Here is a 10808-nt window from a genome sequence, read left to right as displayed (position 1 = left end):
GACTGGTTTTGAACTATAATCCTCAGGTCTCAGTGTTCTGAGTAGCTAGGATTACTGGCTTGAGCCACGGCTACCCAGTGAGCCTAGAACTTTTTTCTCTGCAGAATGAGGAGCTATATGAACCTGCTTTGGCAGGCTGGTGGGCAATCCATTTGAAGCATTTTGAGTAGCATTGGTAGGAAATCAGTTCAAGACACTGCTTCCAAACACCGGGACAAAATAGAACAAAAGGCTTCTGTGGATGGTCTCTAGACTGAAAAGGTAAAAGAGCTCAGGGCAGAGGGTTGGCAGGGGTGTGGAAGCTAAGGGAAGGGAAGGTGACAGGTGGGTATAAGGCCTGAAGATGGGGGACAGTCCTTGGACCCCAGGGTCCCAGGCTGGGCCCCAGGGCTCTGTCAGGAGTCCTGAGAGAGTGGGCTCAGACCTCCAAACTTCAGGATGGTTGGCTCCAGTGGAAGGCGGCAGCTTGTGCGGAATGAGTATCAGAGCCATCTACCTTCCCTTTCAAGCCCATACCTTAGGGCCAGGCCAGCTGAGCCTCTAAAGACTCCAAAAGGGACCACTGAGTCCTCTTGGTTCTGACCCTGGGAGTATGGGAACAGAGCTCCCTGGAGGACTGAAACCTCTGACCCAGAGCTTCCTCCCAGACCAGGCCTTTCCCATCCAATCTACTGGGAGGGAGAGGGGAGCAGGTGGAGGGGCTGGGGCTGATGTCACTGGAAGGGGGGTTTATTTAACCTGTCTTTGTCTCTGGAGGAGGAAAATGCTAGGACCAGCCAGTACACTACTTCATCTGTGGAGAAAAATCCCTAAAGCCACGCTTCCCTCTGTTCCCATTGTTTTCCCTGTTCAGTCTGCCTCCAGCCCAGGGGCCTCCAAACTGGTCTGACCTCTAGCCTCACACTGACCTCCTTTCAGCCTGCACACTGACCTGAGATTGCCCTGTTTAAATCCATTCTATGGCTCCCATCCCCTTCGGGGTAAGGTCCCGAACAACCTCACCCACATCTTCAGGCTTTCTTCTTCCACTCCCTCACCAGCCGTATTGAAGGGCCAGTGGGCCTCTGTGCTGTGAATCTGCTTTGTTCTCATAACTCCCAAGGCCTACTAACCACCCTCCCCCCAGACCCCCTCCCCCAGGTTCTCAGGAAAACCTTACCCCTGACCTTCTCTGAAAGTGCAGACTGCTGGCTCAGAAGGATCCCCCTACCATAAAACCCCAAACGGGACAGTTTGCACCATAAACCCCACAGGACAGGACAAGAAATTGCAAAGAAGAGTCTTACCTTAGAATGCATAAAAACCCAACGCTTCCCCCACTCCTGCTCTTTGTCTCCCCGCCCCTGCTTGGTGCTCCATGGAGCCTCTCTGCAGCCTGTTCGAGTCTGTTGAGGTCTCTGCCTTTTCTCTCCTTTTGTCTTGCCCATTGATCGTTTCCTGACACTCTGTGTGCTCCTGCTTTGGCCCAGGTTGCTCCCTGTTGAGGGATCTTTGCTCAGTTGTCCCCCTGCTGGCCTCTATGGGGTTGGTGTACCCCATCGAGTGCTCTCCATGACTGGGTACTGACTGCCTGGCAGCACATTGCTTCTTTTGTTTGTTTTAGTTGGGATAGATATGAATATCTATCTATCTATCTATCTATCTATCTATCTATCTATCTATCTATCTATCTATCTATCTATCTATCTATCTATCTATCTATCTATCTGAGTGCCAGTGACTCACACTTGTAATCCTATCTACTCGGGAGGCTGAAGTTCCAAGCCGTCCTGGACAGGAAAATCTGTGATACTTATCTCCAAGTAGCCAGAACTGGAGACATAGCTCAAACAGTAAAATGCTAGACATGAGCAAAAGAGCCAAGTAAGAGTGAGAGGTTCTGAGTTCAAGCCTCCAGTGCCACCATTAAAACAAACGATTGTTCCCCCCTCTCCTATGCCCTCATCTCCATCTCCTTCTGCATCTCTTCCTCTTCCTCCTTCTCCTCTTTTTCTTCCTCCTATTCTTTCCTCATCTTCTTCGTCTACTTCTTGCCCAGGCTGGCCTTAAACTCATGATCTCCCTGCTTCAGCACCCTCACCCCCGAGTGCTGGGATTACGAGTATGTTTTACTACACTTTGCTTTTCCTTTCTTTCTTTTCTTTTTTTTGGCTGGTCATGGGGCTTGAACTCTGGGCCTGGGCGCTGTCCCTGAGCTCTTCAGCTCAAGGCTAGCTCTCTACCACCTGAGCCATAGAGCCACTTCTGGTTTTCTGGTGGTTAATTGGAAATAAGAGTCTCATAGACTTTCCTGTCCAGGCTGGCTTTTTTTTTTGTCAGTTGTGGGGCCTGAACTCTGGGCCTGGGTACTGTCCCTCAGCTCTTCAGCTCAAGGCTAGCTCCCTACCACTGAGTCACAGCGCCACTTCCAGCTTTTTCTTTTTTTTTTTGTCGGTCGTGGGGCTTGAACTCTGGGCCTGGGCACTGTCCTTCAGCTCTTCAGCTCAAGGCGAGTGCTCTACCACTTGAGCTACAGCGCCACTTCCGGTTTTCTGGTGGTTTATTGGAGATAGGAGTCTCACAGTCTTTCCTGCCCGGGCTGGCTTTGAACCGTGATCCTCAGATCTCAGCCTCCTGAGTAGTTAGGATTACAGGCGTGAGCCACCAGCGCCCGGCTTTCCAGCTTTTTCTGCTTATGTGGTGCTGAGGAATTGAACCCAGGGCCTCATGCATGCAAGGCAAGCGCTCTACCACTGAGCTACCTTCCCAGCCCCAGGCTGGCTTTTTTTTTTTTTTTTTTGTCGGTCATGGGGCTTGATCTCTGGGCTTGGGTGCTGTCCTTACGCTTTTCAGCTCAAGGCGAGCGCTCTACTGCTTGAGCCACAGTACCACTTCCAGTTTTCTAGTGCTTTATTGGAGATAAGAGTCTCTTGGGCTGGGTGCTGGTGGCTCACGCCTGTAATCCTAGCTACTCAGGAGGCTGAGATCTGAGGATCGCGGTTCAAAGCCAGCCCGGGCAGGAGAGACCGTGAGACTCCTATCTCCAATAAACCACCAGAAAACTGGAAGTGGCGCTGTAGCTCAAGTGGTAGAGCGCTCGCCTTGAGCTGAAGAGCTGAAGGACAGCGCCCAGGCCCAGAGTTTAAGCCCCACAACCGACAAAAAAAAAAAAAGAGTCTCATGGACTTTCCTGCCCCGGGCTGGTTTTGAACCGCGATCCTCAGATCTCAGCCTCCTGAGTAGCTGGGATTACAGGTGTGAGCCACCCCTGCCCTGTTTTTCTTTGTCTTTTTTAAAAACAAGGGTGGGGATTGAATTGAGGGCCCCAAGTCTTCTTATAATGACACTAGTTCCGCTCAGGAGGGCTGCACCCTCATGATCCAATCACCTTTCCTAGGCCCCACCACCCAACACCCATCATACTGGGGGGAAGATTTCATTACGTGAATTTTGGAGAATATCAGCTCAGTGTATAGGCATGTGTGGGGTGTATGGGACCAGGATGAATGAAGACAAAACCATCTGTGTACCTTGGGCAGTGTGTAGCTGGTATGGACTTGGAAGGTCTATACAAATCTCCATGCATCACCTGCATGGCTGAAGGAGGCTTGAGCCGAATCTTCAGGCTTGCGGGGGAGGGGGGGTTGGAGGGCTGGGGGGTTGGGGGGGAGGGGAGGCGGGAGCAGGCAATGGGGATGAGACAAGAAGGTAGGGATGTGCCATGAGAAGGCCAGTGGGATGCAAGGCCACCTTATGGTGGTGGTGATGGGGAATTGGTTGCAAATGACTGCCCAGCATGAGCTGGCTGAGGTCTGAGTTGCCTTGCTCAGAATAGCTCTTGGACCAAAGGCCAGAGCTCTTAGTCGTTGGTTCTGGCTGGCATCCTGAAGAAACATGGCCAGCGCTGCATGCTCTCACAGAGCCCTCAGCCCTGCTGGGACAGCGGATGGTGTTTTCTGGTTGGGACTCTAAGCCACCCTTAGCCAGACAGCTAGAACCATCCTGGAAGATGTCAGATCTCCTCCCTGAGACCTTTGCAGCCACCCAGCAGGAGCTGGGGCTGCTGATGATTCAGCTCCAGTATCAGGCGTATTTATTGGCTTCATGAACATCATGCTAACGTTTTACCTAGTGGCTCCTTGGCTCTCTAGCAATCCTCTCAAGACAGAGGCTGAGTCCCTCAGAGCTGCTCTCTGCTCTGTCTTAACGCCTCCTACCCCCTTCTCCCAGGCTCCCTTGCGTTCTGTCTTCTGGTTGGCTCAGGTCAATGGAAGCCACTGGCCAGTGAGAAGTGCAGCTGAGAAATTTATGTGGCTGCTGTGGTGTGATGCATCCCATCGTTTCTGGCCATTGTTACCTTGGTATCAGCCCCCAAGGTAATGGTACAATCCCTTGGGCATTGAGCATCCCCCAGTGAGTTTCCTTACTACATTCCTCTATCTTATGCCTTTGAAAACTCTTGGAGCCAGGGGACGGTGGCTCACGGCTGCAATTCTAACTACTCAGAAGGCTGAGATCTGAGGATCTTGGTTCAAAGCCAATTTCGGCAGGAAAGTCTGTGAAACTCTTATCTCCAATTAACCAGCAAAAAGCCAGAAGAGGAGCTGTGACTCAAATGGTAAGAGTGTTAGCCTTGAGGGAAAAAAACTAAGGAACAATTCCCAGGCCCTGAGTTCAAGCCCCAGTAATAGCACACACACACACACACACACACAAAGTGACTTGGTTTGAATGTGCCATCTATGTTCTACAGGGACCCTGACTGATGACAAACTTCTCAGTGCATTGATGATGGGGTCGAGGTCTGGAAAGCTGGCTCTAGGTACACAATAGAAAGCTGGGCTGAAGAAACGATTGAGCAATAATTTAATCTTGGGGTGCAAGGAACAGGGTCAGCCCAGCCCTTTAAACTTGGTTGGCTTCTCCACCCCTTAACGGCCATAGTGAGGGCAAAGGTAAGCGGCACACAGCCTGTGCTGTCTGCACAGTGCCCTCGCCTCTCCTTGCTTGCATTGGATCTCTGTTCACCAGCTCCTGACTTTAAAGGCCAGGCTGGGATGCATGCTGTCTTGTAGAGTAGTAGGCTGTGTGTCCTGCTGTGAGCGCAGGGAGGAGAGTGTGGCTAGCATGGATTCTGTGGACACAGGGTGAAGGTGTGGCTGTGACAGCAGTAATGGGTGATGAAGGAAGTGGGCCTGTGGTTTGTCTGTTGTGAGAGAGTCACTGTGATTTAGTGTGTACTCAGGGTGGAGTATAATCCCTGAAAGCTTGAATGCAGTGTTGCAGAAGCATGGCGCCCTCTTGTGGCCATAACTAGAATCCCAAGTGTGCATCTGCAGGTCCAGCCACGGAGCTGCCACTTCACAGCTGCACACCCCAGCTCCAGCCTGAGTCACTGCACCCTCCTCTACCCCCCTCCACCCCACCTTAGCTTCTAGCTTCATCCTTCAGCCTCAGGGCTCTTTTCCTTTCCTTGTCCTCAGGGAGCTGAGTGTGGGGAAATGGAGGACCAAGCCAGCCTGTATAAAACACACCTTTATTGCTTACAGAGAAACTGTGTTGGGGGTACACTCCCACAGGCACATGCTCCTGAGTTCCTGGGACCAGGGGCTACCGAGCTGAGCACACTGGTGGGAGGAGAACAGGAGTATATCTTGGAGGAAGGGGGCGGGAGCTGCCACTGACAGAAGTGACAGTCCAAGAGACTTAAGTGTCTTGTTGCTGCCTTTCCCCAGACTGGCTTTCAGGCCTCTAGCAGAAGGAGCGTCCCATCAGAACACCACACATCTGGGTGATGTCTCTGGGTATCTGCTGCACCCAGCTCAGGGCAAACACCTCTTTCTCCTTGAACACCCTCAGTCTGCTGCTGTCTCTCTCTGGACCATATCTCTTCTCTGTTCTGTCCCAGAAGAGCACGGCCTTATCATCTCCAAGGGTGGACGTCGGGTTATCTTGCAAGTCCTGCTCCTCGTAAGCACTAAGCCCACCCTTGGGTGCATACCTTGCTTGTTCAAATGTTTCCTCCCGAAGGCTGCTCCTAGGTTTGCAGTGTTACCTCTACCCAGGGAGATAGCACAGTGGCCCCACATGGAGATAGCTTAGTGGATTCAAAGTGTGTGCGGGGGGGGGGGGGGGGGGGGGGGCGGGGGGGTTCTAAGCATCCATCTGCCACCTCCACCTGCGCCCCGCCCCCCCAGCTTTGTTCATTCCCTCCCACCTTTCTTCCAGCCTTGCCTGTGGTTAGATGGGGGTCAGATTGGGTGCTGAAGCCTGAAGTTTGTCATCTCCGGGCTCAAGCTCCCCAGTCCCCACCAGCTTGTGGTGGCAGCGGCAGGTGGAGGCCCGGCTGGTGGAGGATGGAAGGCTGCGGTTCCTGGGCTTGCCCTGGCGCAGGCCTCGCAGGATGCGGTGGAAGATGAGGTAGCAGATCTCGCAGACGGTGAGCACAATGCAGACGGCAGAGGCACCCACCATGAAGTAAGTGAAGACTTTCTTCTCAGTAGGCCGGGCGATGTAGCAGTCCACAGTGTTGGGGCAGGGGGCCACGTTGGCACACTGCACCAGACGGGGCATGGTGAAGCCATGCCAGAGCATGTGCAGCACGTAGAGGAAGAGGAACTCGATGATGAGCTTGAACACCAGGCTGAGCAGGTAAGTCCACCACAGGCCCCCGTGCTTCTTGCCCGTGTTACTGTACAGCTTGGTGCACTGGTCACCGTGTTTCTGCCGGTGCTTCCGTTCGCGCTCCTCTCGGTAGGCCACATGCAGGATGACGAGCAGCGACGGGCAAGTGACGAAGATGAGCTGCAGAGCCCACAGGCGAATGTTGGAGATGGGGAAGAAGTTGTCATAGCACACATTGGTGCAGCCCGGCTGCTTGGTGTTGCAGTCAAAGTCCTTCTGCTCGTCCCCCCACACGCGTTCGGCTGCCACAACGTACACCAGCACCCGGAACACGAACACCACGGATAGCCAGATGCGGCCGAATGCCGTCGAGTACTTGTTCACGCCGCTCAGTAGTGTCTGCAGTGTCTTCCAGTCCATGGCGCCTGCCGGGGGCGCCGGGGGCTGCGCCCACCTGAGGGAATAGGGAAAACCATCTTGTTAGGGGGTCCCCGATGTTTGCCTATCATTCATTCAGTTCCGGCATTTGAACTCAGGACCTTGTGTTCTTGTTTAACTTTTTTGCTCAAGGCTGGCGTGCTACCACTTGAGCCACACCTCCATTTTGCTGGTTAATTGGAGAGTCTCATGGACTTTCCTGCCCCAGCTGGCTTCAAACTATAATCCTCAAATCTCAGCTTCCTGAGTAGTTTGGGATTGTAGGCGTGAGCAACCTCTGCCCCTTTTCATGAGCCCATTCTGCAGAGAGGAGTCTAGAAGGCTGGGGAGGGAAATGTCCTGCCAAGATGCGGTCAGCCAGCAGGTAATGAAGATTTCAAGGAACAAATGAGCTAGAAGGTGCTCAGGGCTTTTGGTTATCCTTTGGGAGGGGGAGGTGGGTACAAAATCCAGGGACTGTGTAGATATAATTTCCCCTTCCTGGGCTGGGCCTGGAGTGTCCAGGTCACCCAGTAGCCTGCCAGGCTGTGTGGTGGCCAAGGGGTGCCTGGGTCAGGGCCTCTCATCACTCCCCTTGGGATGACTCAGAGGGTGTGGACGGGTGGGTCTGCTGTGAGCACGTAGTATCGAGGCTGGTGCTCTGACAAGACCCGTGTAGAGCTCACACCTCTCCGAGAGCCTGTGTGGGCCTGTGTGCACCAAGGGATGGCTTCTGGCTGGGCCAGTGCCTGGGAACATGCGGGAGCTTGCTGTCACTTTTGCCTCAATTACCGCATTGGCTGCTCCCCACCCTCCCAGCTGCTTGGCCTGGCCCTGCAGTGCACATTCCAACACAATCGGTCCCAAGTCCAGGGCACACTTAAAAGTCCCAGTAGTGGGACTGGGAAGGTGGCTCAGTGGTAGAGCGCTTGCCTTGCATGCATGAGGCCCTGGGTTCAATTCCTCAGCACCACATAAGCAACACCCTCCCAGCTGCTTGGCCTGGCCCTGCAGTGTGCATTCCAACACAATTGGTCCCAAGTCGAGGGCGCACTTAAAAGTTCTTTAAAAGTCCCGGTAGTGGGACTGGGAAGGTGGCTCAAGTGGTAGAGCGCTAGCCTTGAGCTGAAGAGCTGAGGGACAGCGCCCAGGCCCAGAGTTCAGGCCCCATGACCAACAACAACAACAAAAAAACCAATAGCAATAAAAGTCCCGGTAGCGTCTCACAGGGCTTCAAAGGGTCCCCCCCTTCTCTCGGAGGCCCCCGGACGGCTCTCCCTCCAGAACCTCACGTGGGTGGCTGCCCTCTTCCCTGCGGGGCCTCTGCTCTGGTCCACTCTGGTTTTCGTCATAGAAGTGCGAAATCACCAATTGAAACCACACACACACAAAAATCTTTTTCTTTTCTTCTCTCTCTCTCCCTGTCTCTCTCATAGCAGGTTCTTATTTATCATCTTCCCCAGTTAGAAGACGGGCTCCAGCTTTGGCTTGCCTCTTCCTGTTTTAATACCGAGTGCTTGACCTCCAAGGAACCCAATAAATGCTGAGTACTGAGGGGCGGGCAGGCCTGCGGCGGACACCTGGACAGGACAGCGCAGCACCCCGAGCCTCCTGGGTGCTTGTCGTTTGGGAATCACAGTCCCAGACAGGATGGGGTGCCTGGAGAGACACCCCTCCCCGCCATTCCCAGAGCCCGTTCTCTGTGCCTACTCCAGTCCTGAGCTGGACTTTTGGGGAGAGCCACGGGAAGGCGCCGAGCGTGGCCCGGCACGCGCACCGCGCTCGGCTCCGCGTGGCGCAGGCTGGCCGCTGCCGGCCAAGAATCGGCGCGCGCGCGCGGGCGGGCTCGGCCGGGAAAGACCTCTGACCTTCCTGGGAAGGATTAAGACTCGGGAGGCCTTCCTCCCTCCCCCCTCCCCGCGCGCTCTTCCGAGGACGAGGGAAGCCCCCCTCCCCCCGGGGCCCCCTCCCCCCGAGCGCCCCCTCCCCCCGAGCGCCCCCTCCCCGGCAGGCGGGGGCCGCGCGCCCCTTCCACCTTCCAGGCGCGGCGCCCACACCCGCCCCAAGACACACCTCAAGGAGACGACTCAACTGCCAAGAATTTCCTTCCCAGGCCGGGGCTGGGGACTGGTGGAGCCGGTTCCCGTGGGGGGCCCCCAGCTGCCCCCCGACACTCGCTCCCAGCACCGCCGGGGCCTCTCTGTCCGGTCCAGCTTTGGCACTTCACGTGCCCCCAAAGCTAGATCCCCCCCACACCCACGGTGTGGATCCCCTCATTATCAACCCCCCTCCCCCAGTTTCCCTCCATTCCAGCGGAGGGACCCCCCGAGGGTCAGCGCCACCCTGCCCGCCGCCTGGAGACCCCCCTCCGCCGCCCTGCCGCACCCCGTGCGCAGCCCGGCCGCCCCGGGCGGGCGGGCGGGCGGGCGGCCGCGGCTCCACGCCGGGGGCGCCGGGCATCGGCGTGTGCTCCGCAGCCCGCACTTACCGTCCGCGGCTCGGCCACCTGCCCCGGTATCCCCGCGATCCGCAGCACAGGTGAGCGCGGCGGGAGCCGGGCTGGCGGCTGGGAGCGCAGCCCGGGGCGGCGTGGAGGGGGAGGAGGAGGAGGAGGAGGAAGAGAAGGGGGCGGGGCCGGCGGGGCGGGGCCCCGAGCTGCGGCCCGCAGGAGGTCCGGGTTCGAATCCCGCCGTCGCCGGAGCGGCTCGCTCGCCCGTGCGGGATGGGAAGGGGACCCGGGTGGCCGTGGCTGGGCCGTGGCTCGGGCTGCGGTGAGAGGACAGGCGGGCGGGACCGCGTAAACCGTCCCGTGCTGTGCCGGGAGGAGGGCAGTTCAGAGCCGGCTCAGACTCACCACCTAGGTAACCTGGCCCTCGGGCCTCGTGGGGTCACTCATGGGTGTCTCCCTGCCTGGATGGCGACCCGGAGAGCTGGGATTAGAACCGGGGGAGAGGGGAGGGGCAGACCCTGTGGCCACAGGGCCCTAAAGGGGCCCAGAATGTCGCGGGGGAGGGGGGGGCGGGAAGGGTGCTCTAGGGATGTCCGATAGTGAGCCACAGCTGGGAACTGAACCTGGACAGCCCCTGGGCCCCAGATCTTTGGGGGAAAACCTGCGACTTCGCCCCTGGGGGAATCCCTGGTCTTAGTCATCGTCTCCCCAAGGCCTCGGTGTCTGGACAGAGATGACCCTGCAGCGCCATGGTGTCTACACAGCCCAGGGCCATCGAACCGGACTCTGTGACCCTGACCCGTCAGGCCTGTGGTCCCAGAATAACTAAGAGTACCTCTTGACTTTTATTTTGTGCTGGTACTGGGGCTTGAGCTCAGAACTTTGCGCTCTTGCTTGGCTTATTTGCTCAAGGTTGGTGCTCTACCACCTGAGTCACAGCTCCACTTCTGGCTTTAGCTGGTTTCAAACTGCAATCCTCAGGTCTCAGCCTTTGGAGTAGCTGGGATTACAGATGAGAAGAGCTCTTGGCACCTGGCTGGGTAACCTCCCCCTTCCCCCTTCTTTTGGAGTGTCAGTTGTGGGGCTTGAACTCAGGGCCTAAGTGCTGTCCCTGAGCATTTTCAATCAAGGTTAGTGTTCTTCCACTTTGAGCCACAGTGCCACTCTTGGTTTTCTGGTGGTTAATGGGAGATGAATCTGACAACCTCTCAGGCCAGGGCTGGCTTTGAACTCTGATCCTCAGATCTCAGCCTCTTGAGTGGTTAGGATACAGGGTTGAGTCACTGGCACCCAGCAGGGAATTTCTTTTTAATGTTAAATATTGACTAGGAAGTATGGG

The 10808-nt window shown here is 56.1% G+C and overlaps 1 protein-coding gene across 1 annotated transcript; it reads right to left on the bottom strand.

The window, feature by feature from the left end:
• Nucleotides 1-6192: 6192 nt before the first annotated feature.
• Nucleotides 6193-9590, bottom strand: Gjb3 (gap junction protein beta 3). The gene is made up of 2 exons (XM_042682380.1): nt 9509-9590; nt 6193-7057 (listed from the first exon to the last, which is right to left on the bottom strand). The coding sequence occupies exon 2, from the start codon at nt 7021-7023 to the stop codon at nt 6220-6222; it is 804 nt and encodes a 267-aa protein (XP_042538314.1). The 5' UTR covers nt 7024-7057; nt 9509-9590; the 3' UTR covers nt 6193-6219.
• Between the last annotated feature and the right edge of the window lie 1218 nt (nt 9591-10808).

The sequence above is a fragment of the Dipodomys spectabilis genome, unplaced genomic scaffold, assembly GCF_019054845.1.
Source record: "Dipodomys spectabilis isolate Male_0828 unplaced genomic scaffold, ASM1905484v1 ptg000002l, whole genome shotgun sequence".
Taxonomy (NCBI): Eukaryota; Metazoa; Chordata; class Mammalia; order Rodentia; family Heteromyidae; genus Dipodomys; species Dipodomys spectabilis.
Note: the sequence above shows the minus strand (reverse complement) of the source record. Positions and strands in the feature narration are given on the sequence as shown.